Source organism: Tamandua tetradactyla, chromosome 2 (assembly GCF_023851605.1).
Source record: "Tamandua tetradactyla isolate mTamTet1 chromosome 2, mTamTet1.pri, whole genome shotgun sequence".
NCBI classification, from domain to species: Eukaryota; Metazoa; Chordata; class Mammalia; order Pilosa; family Myrmecophagidae; genus Tamandua; species Tamandua tetradactyla.
Window position 1 is genome coordinate 205,835,408 of NC_135328.1, and position 18,594 is coordinate 205,854,001.

Consider the following 18,594-nt stretch of genomic DNA (forward strand, 5'->3'; position numbering starts at 1 on the left):
TTCTCTACCTGGGGCCTAAGGTCAGAGGCAAACGCCACACTAAGTATATATATAGATGGAGGTGGGCGTGGCGCCCAGGACATGCCTCCCTCACGCCCACCGGATCCTGGGGCCTGGGTCAGCCCCAAACACCCCACTCTGGCCTGCTGGTGGTTGGCAATGGGCCGGCTGGCCTGTGGCTTATCTCACCCTCAACCCGCCCGAGGAGGGAAGCCGGGCTGTGTCCTCCTGCTATCGCTTGCATTGAAGACGGAGATAGAGCCAGTGAAACAACTCACAGCCAGCATCAGAAGGTGGGCCAGCCCCACCGGGGCAGGCGGAGGGGAGGCGTGGGAGGCCCACCCAAATCCTCACCCATTAGGACGGCCCTATGGGTACGATGACTGCCCCTCACATGTGCTGGGCATTTGATTATTCCTAAAAGCACTTTTCCACAAACACAGTTTCACTGAATTCTTAAAACCACCCTGCAAGATAGATGCTATTATCCCCATATTCCCGAGGCTGAGTGTCCCAACATGGAGAGCAGGAGGGCGTGAATGAGTGGAGGAGAGAGACTCCCATGAGTGTGTGTGTGTCTACATCTTGGGGTGCTGCCAGAGGAAAGTGGAGAAGCCGGTGGAGGCCGGGAGTACGCCTGTGAATTACCAGGTAATAACTGCTCCTATAATCATAGGCATCTCACTTGAGGATGTAAGAGCCCCGAGGGAGGGACCCTGGCGCCTCAGGGCCCATGTAGGGTGGGTACTTGGCAAGTATCTGTTGCATGAATCTGATTAAAGAGGACAGAGCTTGTGACTTTGGTTCTGGGTGGGGCTGTCTCAGCCGAACACGGCAAGGCGTCCTCGTAGCCCACTCGCCTCTCCCAGCTCTGACCATTTCCTCTTCTCCTTCGGCAAATGAGGGTCAACACCAACAAAACCCCTGGTTGCGCGTGACTGGGAAGCAATGAACATGAGGGACATCCTGGCCCAGCGGGGTCCTCGTCACCCCTCACGACCTGTGGAGTCAACCCCCGCTTTACCCTTCAACAGCCCAGACTCTGCCCGGGTTCCTGCAGGGCGAGGTGGCCGCGGTGCCCTCTGTTCTGGCAGCTCCGGGAAACAGCAGTTCTGATGGCTGCTGACTGCAGAGGCTACTTGTCTGGGCTCTGGATAACTCTGGGCTCAGTGCCCAGCTCAAAACAGGAATAAAAAGGAGAGCGCAGCTCAAGACTCAGGCTGTCATGAAGGTCTGGGCAGATTTCTCCAGCTCCTTTGAAAGAGTCCTTTCCTTTATAACCTGCATCCCTCTCACCCACCCACCCCCACCCCGAGGAGGCCCCCGGGGTGTTTTTGACAGACAGATGCTTTGACAGACAGATGAACCTATTCAAAGATACATGGCCTAATAAGAGGCCTCCAGCCAAATACCCCCTCTCTGCCAATTGTCCTAGAAACACTTGCATCCGAGTGATCAGAGGAGCAGACATTCTGGGAGGCTGAGACAGACTGCTGACACCCCTCCAGGGCCTGGCGCTGTGTGATGTTCAGACAAGGGAAATGTTACTGCCTCCTCCCCTCCATTTAAGGAACTGCTCTGGCACACCTCCCAACCCCCATCCTGACAGTTGGCTTCCACCTGCTAACAGGGTCACTTTCTGGGGTCTTCCCCTGCCCTTCAGGGTTTCGACAGTAATCTTTTCCCCACCCAGCAGGTTTAGCTTCCCATCCAGGCCCGCTCTGGCCTGGCATCAAACACAACACAGGAGTGGTGGCAGGGCTGAAAAAGCAGGCCCACTTTATTTACAAGGATTGGTTGGTGACAGCACAGATCTTTGGGCTTTTTGGTGGCCTTGCTGAAGACAACTGGCAGGGGCCCACTCTCTCTGTTAGGTTAATGGATCCTTCATACTCATCCTGCTATCGGAATCCAGCTGCTGGGACCCTCTTGCTCTGACAAGCTCCAACTTGGGGGTATCTCTGCTGTCTCCACGTTCTGGGTAGTCAGTGCCTCAAGCTCCTGCCAAAGGTTCTCCCTACTTCCTCTGGAAGCCACATCTTGGTCCTGGTTTGGGGGGGGGGTATTAATGGGGCACCACGTACAAACATCTGCAGCGAGATGGGGTGGGTGAGGAGTTCTCTGTGTGTGTGTGTGTGGGGGGGTTGTATGCAAGGTGCCAATTGTGAGGGCAGAGGCTTGGATAGCTGCCTGGTGCAGGGAGCTGGGACCCGGCCTAACCTCTTGTTCTGACTATTGGGAGCACCATCAGAGCATCATCCCAGTGCTCCTCCGTGGCAGCCCTGTGGACTCAGGGCCCAAGGATTCTTCCCAGTTTGGTGGCAGACAGAGTCTGGTGGCAGACAAAACAGTTCCCACCCTGCGTCTGGCCTCATTTCTCCCAGGCCATTTGATTCTTCTATGAAATGCCTCTTCTGGGTCACTCTCATCCCAGGGAGGTAGGGTAGAAGAACCAAGGGCAGAGCCACCACCTCGATCCTGGCCAGGGTCCAAGCTCACCTTCCTGGATTTCTGGAACTTCTCATCCCTTCTCTTGAGGATGGAGAGGGAGGGAGAAGGGGCCTGCCGGCAAAAAGACTTGGTGTAAAGCGTGGGGGGCAGTCCTACATTGGTGGGCACCCAGAAGCTACACCCCCAGGAGGGGGGTAGAGAACATTGCTGCACATCCCCTCCCCAGCAGTGAAGGGCTTCTCAGGTGTCACCCTGAACCAGGATAAAGGGGGGCAGCCAGGAGCCCAGGGCGGGGTGGACAACAGAGACCACGAGAGAGAGACGAGGGCTGCAGGGGGCCGGGGGGAGACAAAGCAGGCAGGACAGGGATTGAAGACCATAAGTCTGGCCGGCCCGCTCTGGGGCCACGAGTCCCGCCCGCTCGGTTCTCAGCGCGCCTGGCCCGCGCGCTCCCTGGGGCCGGCCTTCCAGCGGCGCGGCTGCGCGGGTGGCGGAGGCGCCGGGGAGCCTCGCAGGCTGCACGTCCTCAGCTCCCGGGCCAGGCTGAGCACCTCGGGCCGCTCGTGCTGGGGGGCTCCCGCCTCCCTTTCCTCCGCCTCCTCTTCCTCCTCCTCGTCCTCCTCCTGGATGCTGCTGAGGCGCGGCGCCCCGCGGCCTCGTTCAGCCGGCGGCGGCCGGTAGGCGCACTTGGCGTTGAGCAGGCGGCGCAGCGGGGCGCGGGGCACCGACGCGGCGGCACCCCCGGCGCGGAGGTGCTGCTGGCGCACGTGGCGCGCGTCGCTCTGGCGCTGTAGGCGCTTGAAGTCAGCGAAGGCCGCCAGCGCGGTCTGGCGGAGCAGGCGGGCCAGGGCGCGCGCCTTGTGCGCCCGCGCCAGCAGCACGGCATGGCAGCGCAGCACCACGGCCTTGTGGCGCGCCTGGTGGCGGTAGACCCAGGCGAAGACGCGCGGGTGGCGCCCGTCCGCCGCGCAGTAGGTGATGCGCGGCAGCAGGTAGGCGTGCGCCGGCCTCCGGGCCCCCAAGCCTCCAGCGGCTCCGCGCTCGCACGGCTGCATGCGGATGCCGTGTAGCCCCAGCGTCAGCTTCATCTTGGTGCCCCCTCCCGGCCCGCAGCGCGCCCAGATCTTGCCCACGGCGTCGTCGGTGCAGCCGTCGCCCTTGGCGTGCAGGGTGACAGCGTTGCCCAGGTACCACACGGTGTAGGTCGGGTCCTCCTTGTTGAGCTCCACTTTCTGGCGCCGGCTACGGAACACTCGGCCCAGGCGCTCCAGCGGCCAGTCCGGCAGCAGGTCCGGGCAAGACCGCAGGAAGCTGGAGAGCAGCGACGTGTAGGCGAGCCCGGGGCTCAGGCTCTTCCCCTTGCACTTGGCCTCATCCTCGACCAGCACGAATTTGTTACGCCTCCAGGGCAGCATCGCGGCGCCGGCGGCCCAAGGGGATGGGGGCGCAGGGAGCTCACGGGCGTCCTGGCCGGGGGCCGGGGGCCGGGGGCCGGGGGAGGGGAGCGCGCGCAGAAGCCGGCGGCCCCGGGGTCGCGAGAAGCTGGGTGGCGCCGGAGACAGTCGGTGCCTGCAGATGCCCAGTGCCCGGCGGGGCTGACTTCGCAGAAGCCCGCTGCCCGGCCAGGCTGGCAGCCGAGATGCCCGGGCGGTGGCCGAGCGGCCGGGAACAGCTTCCCCTGGGAGTCGCTCCAGCCGTCCGGGAAGTAAGGAGGGGCAGGGGCTGGTGTAGAGGAGGTGTCCCCCAGGCCCGAACAGGGGGGGATCACGCAGTCCCCGCCGCCCAGGTTGCGGCGGCAGGGAGAGCGCCGGGGCTGGTGGTGCTCGGTGGGGTGGACCGAGACAGCGGCTGCGGCGGGGACTCCTTCAGGCGTCGCGGCTCCACCTCCCGGGGCTTGTCTACATCACCGGGCGGAACCGCTAGCTCTCTTGTCCCCTCCCCTCGTCCTCTCCGCACCCCTCCCCCCGCGCCGGCTAGCGCTGCTCCTCGCCCGGGACCCAGCACAGGCGCGGTGGAACGGGTTTAATCTTTCTTATTGGAGGGGTAGGGGGGAAAGGCGGTTAAGGGGTACCAGTCTCCCGAAATGCGCCGGAGGACTTGGCAATGCAAATTCGTCTGCCTTCACTAGGGGTCTCCGAGCTCCCCTTGGCACACTCGGGATCCCCTCCTTTCTAGGACTCGTGCCGCCCCTCACCCACAGCTTGCCCCTACCCCATCTTTGGGAGTGATTTGGAGTGGGTTTCTTACGGGGTAGGCTTCTTATGGGGTGGGCAGGTTAGAGGCTTTAGGGGCCGGCCTAGCACGCTTTGCCTCCTGTGTGCAGAAAGCTAGCTGAGGTGGCCGAGCAGTGAGTGGAAAAGTACTGTCGCTTGGTGAGGCTTCCGCCCAGGTTCCTCCAAGGTCGTGGGCCCCGCAGCTGTGGCTGAACTGGGAGACGGGTCACTGCTCCAGCGGCTGACACTGCCCTTTGCCTGGACTGAAGCCTGGTACTCTCTGAGGGTGGGAGAATCTTCCAGAGCAGTCCTGGGACTGTGGCAATGGCGGGTTGTAAAGCTCCTTCTGGACAAAGGGGGGCCTCTGGGCTCTCTGAGGATTCAACAGATAAAACTCCTGTTTGTGAGCTCCTCCTGTGCTCCTGACACACACCCCAGAGGTTTTGCATTCATTGTCTCATTTAATCCTCAGGATGACCCAGGCTCAGGTAAGTGACTTGCTCAAGGTCACAGGCTTGTGGAGGTGAAACTAGGGATCCACACAGGCCTGGGGGAATGGTGAGCCACCCCGGGGTCCCCGATGAGCACGTTATGCCCTATATGAATGGGGCATTCTCCATTCTCTTCTGGGAGCCCAAATGGGGAGGAACATGGCCTTTCTCGGGGAAGGGCTGCAGTACTGGGAGAGAGACAGTTGTCCCTGGGTATGGGGCTACTTCTTCACCTTTCAGGATTTGTTAAAGCACAAGCTCTCTAGAATCCTGGGGCTGCCCAGATGTGGGCAAGTCTCATCGCCTTGGGCTCTGATAGAGCCAAACACCCAAGCTCTTTCCTTGGCTTCAGAACACGCCTTCTGGGAGAAGAAGCCCCGGTCTGGACTGTGGTTGAATTTGGAACCCGATGCCTGGGCTCGGCCAGGCCAGGCCAGTCAAACCACAAGGCCTTCTGGAGTGAGGGCAGCGGGAAGAGGGCGTGCTCCAGAGCTGCTTGGAAACATTCAGGACCAGCCAGCAGGAGTAGTGAGTGGGTGCAGAAGATTCTGGGTGCAGAATCTACGGGGGAATAAAAGGAAAATAACAAACCTCAATAAAGCTGTGTCACTGAAGTCTTTACAAAGAAAGAACAGGAAATTACTTAAAATTGCAGGATCTTAGCCTTGGAGGGGCTTCACACATCACCTGGGCCACAGCCCTTTCATTTGATTTTCAAAACGGAAATGACTTTATTGCCTTTTGCCTGTTAGGAAAAGGTAATACACAGTAAAAATCCACACAAGAAGGACACAGAAGTCTCCCACTATCCCCACCCCTTAGAGGTGGCCTCATTTCCAGAGGAGAGACCAGGCTCTGAGAAGCAAAGTGATCCTTTTAGCACTTCTCATGGTACCAATCGGCCTCTTGGGTCAGTGGAGACCTGAACTCAACCAAATCCCTTTAGAGAAAGGACTTTGTATGGTTTTGACCTGAAGGGCACCTCTTTTAAAAATTCTGCCTTTTGTCTCTCTTAGGTCCACCCTCTGGGACTTGCTGTACTGTCGTTCTCCTCCCTCCAAATGGCAGGGGCTGGCAGGAACAGCCAGAGGCAAAGTCTCAGTTTGTGAGGCTGACATAACCCCAGCTTCTGTCTGAAGGCAGAGCTTCCTTAGGGTTGTTGGATTAAAAAAATAAAGACACAGGACACCCATTGAATTTCGGAGAAATAGCGAGTACAGTTTTAGTACAAGCATGTTCAAAATAGTGCACGTATTTTATCTGACAACCCTAAGCCTCCAGCCTGAGAACTTTGAGAGGAAAGATTGGCAGGTGGGTGTGTGCACACCTCATTCCTCCACCCCCTTCCCAGGCAGGCTCATTTTCCCGAATCCGAGTGGCCTGGCTTCTGTTCCTGTGGTTTTTCTGAAAACCCTCTCTGGCTCACAGTGTTCAATAATGCCTTCTTATAAGTCCTTGACCTCGGCAGGTGTCGTTGACCTGCCGTGTTTAACAGCTCGCTGTGGCCTCCCTGGCCTGCTTTTCCCCGATTTCTCTTCCTCCTCCTTGTCCACTCCTCCCTCTCCTGCAGCGGCTCCTCCTGACATCCCCAGGCTTGGTCCAGGCCTTCTGTTCTTCCTCTAACCCATTCCTTCGGGGCACTCAGCTGCCCTCGGAGCTCCTGCCATCCTTTCTCTCTAGCCCACCTGGCCCCATTCATCAAGGCAGAAGGCAAGGGGTCTTCTCCTTAAGTCCCCCTCCCTCAATCCTTGGTAAGTGCCTCTCCCTTCACACCACTCATGGCTCCTTCATGGGCTGGTGGGCAGTTGGCTTGTTTTTCTTTTCCAATTTAATTTTTTAAAACTTTTAAATTATGGTAACCTATATGAGGCACAAAATTTTCCATTTTACCCACTCTTGTGTGTACAGTTCAGTGGTGGGAATTATACTCACAGTGTTACGTTACCATCACCAAAACGTCTTCATGACCCCAAACAGAAACTCTGTGCCCACGAAGCAGTGATGGCCCATCCCTGCCCTGCCCCCGGGTTCCTTGGTCACCTCTAATCTGCTCTCTGTCTCTATGAACTTGCTTATTCTAGATATTTTATATGGAATCTGACAGTATTTGCAATACTTGTCCTTTCATGTCTGGCTTATTTCTCTCAATAGAATAAGGTTCATCCATGTTGTAGCATGGATCAGAACTTCGCTCCTTTTCATGGCTGAGTAATAGTTCACTATATGTCTACATCACATGTTGTTTACCCATTCATCATTTGATGGATGCTTGGGTTGCTTCCGCCTTTTGGCTATTGTGAAAAACACTGCTATGAACACTGATGTACAAATATCTGTTCCAAGTCCCTGTTTTCAGTTCTTTGGGGTATATACCTAGAAATGCACTTGCCAGGTTATATAAATTTAATTTTTACCTCTATAATAGTAATACCTATATTAGTTTTAAAAATCAATAGCTGGTCTATTGTAGGCTTGTAATAATAATAATAATAATAATAATAATAATAGTAATAATAATAGTAAATCAGTCCCCTGCCATACGCTTCCCCAGTCTCAGTTTTCACTCCCTAAGACAACTCTTTTACACATTTTAGATGGTACTTCTGTTATATACTTCTGTGTTTCTAAATTGCACATCTAATTCTGATTTTCTAGTTCTTTTAAATATTATCTAATGCTTCCCTGCTATGGAAGGTGAGGATTGAATGCTTTTTTATCTATTTCTGCCTCACACATTTTTCTCCCTCCTTGTCTCCCGGTTTAGTTAAAAATTTATCACTGTTGCATCAGTATTTGCTGTTTAATAATTATGACTATGTAAATATTGTTCAGAGCTGTGTCTTGAAGAGTGCTATGATTCCATTTCCCTTATTGGACAACTTTTTGCTTTTCCAGAAGTTAGTTATTGCCTCATTAAAAAAAATAAATTTCTGTATGCACTTATCATTAGTTCATCCCCAAACTTTCCAACAGAACTGCAAAACTCTTCTCAGTAGATTGCACACACCAAATTGTCTTTCAATGCCATGTGTTTCATGGAAACACCCTTACCAGAGGCACTGTCCCGTGCTCCAGTCTGAACTGGTCACCATATTGACCTACAAGACTATTGTCCTGGGACTTTGCCCTTCAATCATCCTGGGCATTTCTTTGCCTCTTTCTTGTGTTGGGTCTTATATTCTGGATCCTTCGCTTTCTTCCCCATCTTGGTTTATTTCTTTGTTTTGACAGAGAATGTCCTCCAGCAGCTTTTTTGCCCCTCCTGTTTCTTGAGATATATTATATAGTCACATACCGTGTACTCCTCCAAGGTGTACAATCTGTGATTCACAGTATCATCATATCACTGTGCATTCATCATCACAATCTATTTTTGAACATTTTCCTTACTCCAAAAATAAAAATAAAGGTAAAAAAGAACATCCAAAACATCCCACAACCCCCATCTCCCCCATTGTTTATTTAATTTTTGTCTTTTTTTTTCTTACTCATCTGTCCATACACCTCCAGTAGCTTTGACTGATAATTTGTCTGGGTGCAGAATTCTATACTGGAAATTAATTGTCCTCAGAATTTTGAAAAGTCATTGTTGAAAAGTCAAATGACTTTCTGTTACCTGATCCTGTGTGTATGACCTGATTTTTTTGCTGGAATTTTTTAGGATCTTCCAGAGGTCTCACATTTCAAAATGCTGTATGTTCGCTGGGAACACTTGATGAGCTTTTTCATCTGGAAATTAATCTCTTCAATTTGGGAGAAATTACTTTGTGTTGATTTCCTCCATTCTGTTTTCTCTATTTTTGTTTTTGGCTTCCAGAATCTGTTTTCACTGGACCTTGGACCCCTTGGAGTCATCCTCTGATTCTTTCAAACATTCTTTTCAATTTTTCCTTTTTAAATGTTTGTTTTACTTTCTGGGACCTTATGTCAACTTTATCTTTCAACCTTTTTATTAGTCTTTTTTTTTTTTTTTTTTTGGTCTTCTCTCATTTTTTTCACTCCTACAGGCAATCTTTTGTCTCTTTTTTTATAGCATCCTATTCTTGTTTCATGGACATAACATTATCTCCTATGTCTCTAAGAATATTAATTATATAGTTATTGTTTAAAGTCTTTCTCAGTTCCATGTATTGCTCTGCTCCCTCAGAGTTTTTGCCTGTTGTTGTTTTTAATGAATTAAAAATGACATTTCTGACTCTCATGGTAGTGGCTTCCCTCTAATGACTGGTGACCACAATTGTCCAGCCCTGTCTAAGAGGCACTGAAGCTGACTGGAAGGTCTTGTGCGTGGTGTGCGTGTGGGATGAACAGGATTTGTCACGTGTGGGCTTCATTATCTGCTCAGATGCCCATGCATTTTGTAAGGGAACTTCCAAATGTTCACGTCTGTAGGTCTTTTCTTTTGGGCTGATCAGTGTCCGCAGAGAAAACACCTAGAATCTCTTGCCGGTGGGGAAGAGGTACATAAACCCCCCAGTTGCCAGCATTCTGGGAGTAGAATGGAGATGGGGGGCAGGAGACCTCACTGACGAATAGGCAGACTTCCAGTTAATCCTCTGTGTTCACCAAGGAGCCTCATTCACCTTCACCTGTACCTGGTGCCCTCAGTTCAGAGTCTCTGTGGTTCACTCTCCTCAGAGAAGAAATCTTCAGGAGGAGAGGGTTGGCTGGGAACCCGATAGGGGAGGGTGTCTGGGGTTCTCCCTGCAGGCTTTCAACTGATCCTCTGTTTTTATTTCCAACTTACACCCCATCCCTGGAGATATCTGGTCCTTGGAATTCCCAGGTTTCCATGGTTCTGCAGCGTGACATGACTTACCTGCATCCTTCCCTGTAAAAAATTGGAGTTCAGAGTTCTCTCTACCCTGCTGAGCTTGTTACTCCTTGTCCACGTGCCTTCCATTCTCCAAAATTGTGTTAGCATTTCTCGGCTGCTGCCATATCCTCTCCTGTCTTTTTGCTTGTCAGTTTATGCCATTTTGATTCCTTTATTGTCATTTTAGTGGGGCTTGGGGAGGGAATGGAGGATTTATCTCAATCTGCCATCTCTAACAGGAATTCTCTCCTCACTTGTTTTCTGATGGTTCATAATTGTACTCCAGACTTGTGTCATGTATTTGCTTCATCTCATTATCATTTCTTCCTGGGAATGTAAAAATGCCTCAGTGCATATCAGTTGATTAATTCAAATTTGTTTATTTATCCATTCAGCAACCATTTTTGCTGCTAAATGAGGAAGTTGGATGAATTTTGACCGTCACTTCTGGTTTGGATATTCAACCACTTTGGGGGATTTCGTTACTAACTGGGTGCTGTGTTCAAAACTAGACACTGTTAGGGCACACAGAGATCTATAAGACACCACGTTGTAGCCAAACTTCAAGGTGGCTCCCAGTGATGACTTCCGCCTAGTATTCATGCCTCCCGCATTGCGTAGGGCTGACCTAAGCAAACAGTCACGCTGTGGAAATGACAGTGTGTGATTTCTGAGCCTCGGATATGAAGGCCACTGTGGCTTCCGCTTTGTGCCCTCTTGGATAACTCGCTATGATGGAAACCATCTCCCATGTCATGAGGATACTCAAGAAGCCCACATGGCAAGGAACTGTCCTCTTTTGCCAGCAGCCAGCAAGGAACCGAGGCTCTACAAATTCACCAGCCACAGGAGTCCACCTACTTGGAAAAAGACTCTCCAGCCCCAGTCCAACCTTCAGATGACTGCAGTCCCAGCTTACATCCAGACTGCAACCTGGGAGAGAACCTGAGCCAGAACCACCCAGCTAAGCCTCAAATTCCTGCACCATAGAAACTGTGAGATAATAAATATTTATTGTTGCCTTAAGTCGTTAAGCTCTGGGATAATTTGCATCTTACACTGGCCTCCAAAGCCCTGAGTGATTGCCCCCACCTCCATCAGCTTCCCTCTGAGCCCTGCTTTGCCTTCATCTCTTTGCCCCCATGATTCCAGCATCCTTCCAGTCCCTCTCACCACTGAGCCCAGCTTCTAACCTCAGGGACTTTGCACATGCTGTTTCCTCTTGCCTCCACTTCCTTCTCCCCATCTCGTCTTCTTCTAGCCTACCCGTCTTTCAAGTTTATGCTTAAATGTCACTGCTTTAGGAAATAGTTCCCTGCCTCCTACTGACTTTCCTTGGTCCTGCCCCTCTAGGTACGCTTTGAAGAATTTATCAGAAGTTAATTGTTTGTACAATCATTTATTTAATGTCTGTTCCCTCAACTCTTTAGACTCTAAACACTCCAAGGACAGGGACTGCATCTGTCTTATACGCTGCTTAAAGCTACAGTGCCCTTGACAGCATCTGGAACATAGTAGGTGCACAAAAGCTATTGATTGAATAGCCGAATGAGATTTGCTCCCACTATCTGACTCAGTTTTCTTCATCTCCACTAGAGGAAAACAGCTTAGAGCAAATCCTTAAATGATGGCAGATCAGTACATTATTCTTAAAGGACAGCACATGCATTTTTTTTTTTTACAGGATATTCATAATAGTTTCCTTTAATTAGTGGAAAATTAAAATTGAAATATCTTATAGGGGAATAGTTAAATAAATAATGGTACAGCCATAATACAGAATGCTATGTAGCCATTTTGCACATACACTTTTATTAAAGAAAAACACAAAAACTTCACTTCCGACAATGCCTCATTCTGTGACCTTGGGCAGCTTGCCTTTCTACTCTGAGAAAGTTAGGGAGCAATTAGTACCACGCTTCTCTTGAAGGCTGGGAGCTGCTTCCTTTAGAGAGATTTTGGCAGGGTTTTTCAGTGCTCTCAAAGCACAGTTTTCTTAATATCCATCCAGGTGGTTGTGAGTGATTATACAAGTGATGAGTAGAAATGAGCTATGATTTACTGTGTGGATGTAGCTCAGTTATAAACGTGTGAGTGTTTGTGTGCGTATGTGTGTGTCTGTGGGGCCAGATTGGCATACATTTGTGTGTGCATAGTTTTTTTTTGTTTTTATTTGCATTTTGAATGCAATTTTATTGGGATGTATTTGCATACCATGTAATCATCCAAAGTGTACGATCAGTGGTTCACAGTATCATCATATAAGTGTGCATTCATCACCACCATCAATTTTTGAACATTTTCATTACTCAAAAAATATATAAGAATAAAAATGAAAAGAACAACCAAAACATCCCATACCCCTCCTCCCATTATTTACTTATTTATTGTCCTCATTTTTTCACTCATCTGTCCATATACAGGATAAAGAAGTGTCAGCTACAAGGTTTGCATAATCACATGGTTGCACTGTAAAAGCTGTATAGTTACACAATCACCTTCAAGAATCAAGGCTACTGGAATCCAGCTCAATAGTTTCAGGTATTTCCTTCTAGCTATTCTAATACACTAAAAGCTAAGAAGGGATATCTATATAATGCATAGGTATAACCTCCAGAATGACCTCTTGACTCTGTTTGAAATCTCTCAGCCACTGAAACCTTATTTTGTTTCATATCTCTCCCCCCTTTTTGGTCAAGAAGGCTTTCTCAGTCTCATGATGCCAGGTCCAGGTTCATCCCCAGGAGTCATGTCCTACAGTGCCAGGGCAATTTATACCCCTAGGAGTCATGTCCCATGTAGGGGGGAGGGCAGTGAGTTCACCTGTCAAGTTGGCTTAGAGAGTGAGGCCACATCTGAGCAACAACGCATATAATTTTTTAAAGAGTCTGTGTTTGCTGTAGAATGCCTGTGAACATACTAATTCTTGCTGCTGACCTACTGGAAGCAGTAATTGTTTGACTTTGTTTGGACCTGTATTCATTTCTAATTCATTAATGGTATTCATTTCTAATAATAGCATACCTATTTTACTTAAGTCTTATTCTGTCCTAGGCATTGTGCAAAACCTTTTCCTGTATCATAGCCAATCCTATAAGTAGGAACCATTATAATCTCCATTTTACAGATGAGGGAACTAAAGCACAGAGAGGTTAAGTAACTTGCCTAAGCTCACACAGCTAGTAAGTGGCAGAGATATAACTAAAATCTATCTGGTGTGTGCTTAATCTTTGGAAAAATTTTGTGTGTGTGTTTGTGACTAAGAAAACAAATGAAATGAGGAATGTGATAAAAATCACATTTCATTCCGAAGAAATTTAACTATTAAGTAGCCTTTAGGATAGCATTAGTCTACAACCAAATGCCCAAATACTGAGTGGTGTGCATGCAGGAGGTTAGCAAAGCTGACGGATGAAGATCTTAACTGCAGCACACCTGTGCTCTTGAGATAAGCTATTGGTGCATCCATCAACTACAGTCCAGTTCAAAGGAAAATCACATTTGCATAACAAATAACAGAAAATCGAAACAAAGGCCAACATTTGATACAGTTGGATCTAGGAATGCAGGCTAGAGGAGACACCTGCAGCCGGCCAGGCCCCTGAGCCAGAACTGGTGGGGTCAAGGAAGGCGCCAGTGGGAGGGATTTTGAGGTTGAGTTCAATTCATGCTGAAACCAGTCTCAAAGAGAACCCCTCCACCTGGGCCCCTAATCTGACCACCGATGGTCGCTGATAATTCACTTGACCAATCCTGCAGTGATTTCTGCACACTTACTGTGTGCCGGGCTGTGTGTGAGGCCCTGGGGTGTGTGATCCCTCCCCTCGTGGAGTTATAGTTTGGTTTGGGAGGGGGCTCTGTGTCGTGGGAATAGGTACAGTAAACAAACTATTATGCAAAGAATGACATAATTATGCAGGGAGACCAGAAACCTCCAGAGGGGCAACCTGCCTGAGGAGGTCGTTTCAACTGAAACTGGGTGGCTTGACCGGGAGAGGAACCAGGAGCCTTAAGATAACCTTAAGTCCCTCTGCAACCCTCATTCTCATTCCATGTAACTTAATATAGTCATTGGTACTGGGGGGCTTCTTTAGGGGGGAACAATTATTCTGCTTCCCATAAACCCCTCAAGGGCCTTCACCCCTCCCCACCCCAGTTTATTTTACTAGCCTGAGCAAAATCCCAAACCTCCTTTAATCCAACCGTCCCCCTACTCCATACCTGTGCCCGAGCAGCCAAATAAGGGCTGGAGAAAGAAATCACCACTCACTCTAAAACCTTAGGACTGCCAGGCAATTCTACTCTCTTTCCCTAGTTCATTCATTCTCCCTGTTGCCTGGATAATGATTTCACACCTTGCTTCTCTCTTCAAACCCCCCACGCGTCCTTCCCGGTCCTTCCTCTCAGCGGATGCTCTTGCTTCCTCCTTCCCTGAGAAAATTGGAGCGATCTGAGAACTTCCCCAGACGGAGCCCGCCTCTCCCCGCCCACCTGCATCTGCGCTGAGCCGCTGACTCTCTGCCTTCCCTGCCCGGGCGCCGACCTCCAGCGGCCCCTCCACGCGTGCCCGGCCCCACCCCCGCTCGCCTCCGCAGGGGCGACGCCCCGAGAGCCTCTGTTCTTTGATACCGCGTACTTTCTGGCAGCATGCAAATGCTCTGTCATTTCTTCCATCATACAAAACATGCGCAAAATAAAACCCTCTCTTGACCTTACACCCCTCTCCTGCCAAGCCCTAGTTCTCTGCCTTTCTTTATAGCAAAACTTGAACAAGCACTTTCTGCTTGTTGGATCCTTTTCCCTCACTCTGGTGGATTCCATGGCTCTTCTCAAAGTCACTGCCGACCTCCCTTGTTGCCATATCCTCACCTTCCCGGAGCTCTCCCCCGAGGCATCTGTCAGGCTGACGGCTCCCTCCTCCTGAATGTGCTATCTCTACCTCCCCACTTGTTTTCTGATCTTGCCTCATCTCCTTGACCTCTAAATGCTGGATTGCCCCTGCTCTCCCTTGGTGATCTTGTCCAGGAGCTTGGCCTTAAATACCTTCTTACAAGTTAGCAACCTCCAAATTCGTATGCATGGCCTGGACCTTGCCTCTGAGTTGGACTCTTTCCTGCCCTCCACTCGGAGGTCAAATTAACTTCTCAAAATTAAAATGACCAAAACCAGAGATGGCAGTGCCGCCCTCCCGGTTGACCAGGACGAAAACTTTAGCATCGGTCTTGACTCTTGGCTTTCCCCATTTGTGTTGGCTCTGCCTCCAAAGCTTCGCACCGCCTGGCCCAAGCCACCATCACCTCTCACTTGTATCACACAGTAACTACCTCACTGGTTTCCCTTCCTCTCATCTGGCTCTCCATGGTCAAGGCTCTGCATGGGCCACTTCCCTCCACCTGCTGCAATGTCTCTGACCCAGTCCTCACTCTCGTCCCCCACAAAGCAATGGCTCCACACCGGCCTCCTTGCCGGCGCTCTAACACTCCAAGCACACTCCCATCTAGGGGCCTTTGCACTGGCTATTCCTACAGCCAGGAATGTTCTTTAGACACCCCCACCCCCAGCCCCAGTGTCACAAATGCCACCTACTTGAAGCATCTTCCTGACCACTGCATTCAAATTTGCAATCTCTGTACCCCTGCACCAGCACCCCCTGCTGCATTCTCTGCTGTATTGTTCTGCAGAGCCATTGTTGCTAGATGTTTCTTATTGCTACTGTAACAAGTGACCACAGACATAAGGGCTTAAACGATCACGCGTTTATTCCCTTGCTATTCTGAAGGTCAGAAGTCTAAAGGGTCCCCAGGACTCTGTTCCTCCTGGAGGCTCTAGGGAAGAATCTGTTTCCTTGACTTCCAGCTTCCAGGGGCTGCCCCTATCCCTTGCCCTGTATCCCCTTCTTCCATTTTCAAAGCCAGCAGTGTAATATCTCTCTCCGACCTCCTGCCTCCATCTCCTAAGGACCCTGGATAATCCAGGGCTAAGCCCCACCTCAGGACCCTTAACTTGATCATACCTACAAAGTCCTTTTTATCACCTAAGGGAACATATTCCCAGCCTCCAGACTTTAGGACATGGATAGTTTGGGGGGCTATTATTCTGCACACCACACCTTCTGAGAAATATTTTACTTCTTTATTTGTCAGTCGTCTGAATTTTTGAGGCCAGAATTTAGACTCTTCAAGCAGGAATTTTGTCTGCATCCCCAGTGCCTAAAACAATGCAGGCTAATCACAGATGCTCAATAAATATATATTTTTAATGAACATCTGTTTTTGTTTTTGTTTTTTTGGCTTTGTCTGTGTTTGCCTGATTTTGATATATTTGCTGTCAACAACAGCAAGCGCCATTCAAAAGGACCTGCCAGCAGTTGGTGGGCAGTGTTTGTGCGGTGACTGCGGGGAGGGTGCCGGGCACCCCTCAACCTGGGCAGGCTGGCTGGGAGCCGCACTCCCCTTCCATCGACCACTTCTCATCCACCATTTCTCATCAGCTGCTTCAGTGCAATTTGGTTAATTCCTGGATGTGTATTAAGTCCGGAGGTGGAAGGCTCAGTCCCGCTCCACCACTCCAGGAGATGTCTGGAAAGAGCTGTGTCTCCCTCAGATATGAACCAGAGATTCATCTTCAGTCTCACAAACAGCATTCTGTTACCATGGAAACGGAACTTCTAAAAAAACCATGTCAAGTAACGAACGAGCAGATCCCGGTGTTCATGGCAACCACCATTCTGCATATTTTGGGGAGAAAATGTGTCTTGCCTTCCTCCTGCCTGTGAGTTGGGAAGGGGGAAGGGGAGGTTAGCAGCACCAGGTTTCCTTTCTGAATTGATAAGACCCTGGGTTTTTTGGCAATAGCCAGGTTAGAGGCTGGACCCCTCCCCCAGTGAAAAAGCCCCTCTTTTTCTTTCTTTTTTTTTTTTTTTTTTTAGCAAGGTCAAGTACCTTTGCCTTTTGGCCTGGAAGGAGGTCAGTCTTTTGCCCTTACCTTCTCTGATGCTGCCAAATCCTAGGAGACTTGCTTGGGTTCCACCAGGAACACACGCAAACACACAGATCTATACAATTGCTGGCTGCAGATCTGACAGGTGTGGCCATCGCCACACATCCATCCATCCGTGCCTTCCCTCTGATTCACCCATGCCTTCCCTCGCTCAGCAGTCACTAAGTGTCTCTTATGTGCCAGGCCTAGGGCTCAGGCCTCCCTGGTAAACAGGATGCATTCGGGTGTGCTCCTCGTTCTCTAGCCCAGTCTTGAGAGGAGAGAAGTAAACATTTAAATCACACTGCAGCTTGAAAGAAAGAGGCGACTGCGTAAGATGCAGGAAGGAAGGAGTGTAGGTGGGGGGGCGGTGTGGAAGTCAGAGAACACAGCCCTGTTTTGTTTTTTTTTAAAGGAAAAGATTAGCCAAACTGTATTCATTCAAGGAAGACTTCAGAAGGTCTCTAACAAGTTTCTCAAAGACATCTGCCTACTTCATTGTCTCAGTTGAAGGTGCACATTTCCCCTGATTAAAAGTTTCTAAAATCAGGATATATCTTATGATGAATGTATATATTTAATGAGGTGCTTCTTTCCCCACCTCCAATAAAATTGATGTTTTTGTCTTATAAGCAGTGGTGTCTAGAATCAAGGAAACACGGAATTTCCCCACTTTTTATTCCTGATACTCATTTAATAACCAAACCTGAGACATCAGAAAATCTCTTTGGCCTTGGACACCTGCCTGCGTTTCCTACCAGAGGAAGTGCAGCTTTCCCTCCTAGAGACAAGACGTGGTTCCAGTTAGAGGATTTTGAGGGGTTTCTCTGCATTTGGTGGCAGGCTAGTGTGAGTTCTTGAGCCAGACTGCCTGGGCTCACATGCAGTCTCCATTACTTTCTGGCTATGTGGCTGTCCCTGAGCCTCATCATCCTCATCTATAAGATGGTAATATTACTTGCCTCTAGGGTTGATTTCCTTCAGATCACTCGTTCAACACATATTGAGCATTTACTATGTGCTAGGCATTACCAAAGAGCTGGAGATGAGAAAGTGCATAAAACACACAAAATCCCTGCCCTTATGAGCATCCTAATAGGGGAGACATGGATGATAAAAATGCCAAATATTAAAATATACTATATTAGATAGTAATAAGTGTCGGGAGAAAAATAAAGCAGCAAAGCAGGTAAGGACAGCCAGTGCAGGGGACTTAAGATTAGCAGTTGAAATTAGGTTTAGTTGAGAATAACCTAAAAGCCAACACAACAGTGGCTTTAAAAGGACAGGTCATTCCTCTCTCTATTGTAAATGTAGGAAGTCCGGGTGAGTTCACAATCACTGGGGACCCAAGTTCTTTTTATTTTGCTCTGTTTCCTCAATACCCGGCTTCTTACTTTATGGTTCAATATGGCTGCTGGAGCGCCAGTTATCTTGATTTCGTTCCAGCCAACAGGAAGAAAGAGAGGCGTGTAGAAGGATGTGCCTGTTTCCCTTTAAGGACATTTCCTAGAAGTTCCATGTAACACTTTGCCTTATATCCTTTTGGCCAGAACATAGTCACATAGTTATATCTCTTTGCAAGGAGGGCTGGGAAATGTACTTTTTCATATGCCCAGCCAAAAATTGGAGGTCCTATTACCAC

The 18,594-nt window shown here is 49.6% G+C and overlaps 1 protein-coding gene and 1 long non-coding RNA gene across 2 annotated transcripts; one reads left to right on the forward strand and one right to left on the reverse strand.

Annotated features, from left to right (window-relative positions):
- Positions 1–2,879: 2,879 nt before the first annotated feature.
- Positions 2,880–3,866, reverse strand: FAM43B (family with sequence similarity 43 member B). The gene has a single exon (XM_077137905.1). It carries the CDS (start codon positions 3,864–3,866, stop codon positions 2,880–2,882), a length of 987 nt encoding a protein of 328 aa, XP_076994020.1.
- Positions 3,867–16,653: 12,787 nt separating this feature from the next.
- LOC143674803 (uncharacterized) lies at positions 16,654–17,506 on the forward strand. Its single transcript, XR_013171218.1, has 3 exons — positions 16,654–16,742; positions 17,154–17,281; positions 17,365–17,506. It is a non-coding gene; the product is annotated as an uncharacterized LOC143674803 (long non-coding RNA).
- The last annotated feature ends 1,088 nt before the right edge of the window (positions 17,507–18,594 follow it).

Bases quoted from the DNA above. Each gene is read 5' to 3' on its own strand.
- FAM43B (XM_077137905.1), bottom strand. From the start codon at position 3,866: ATGCTGCCCTGGAGGCGTAACAAATTCGTGCTGGTCGAGGATGAGGCC.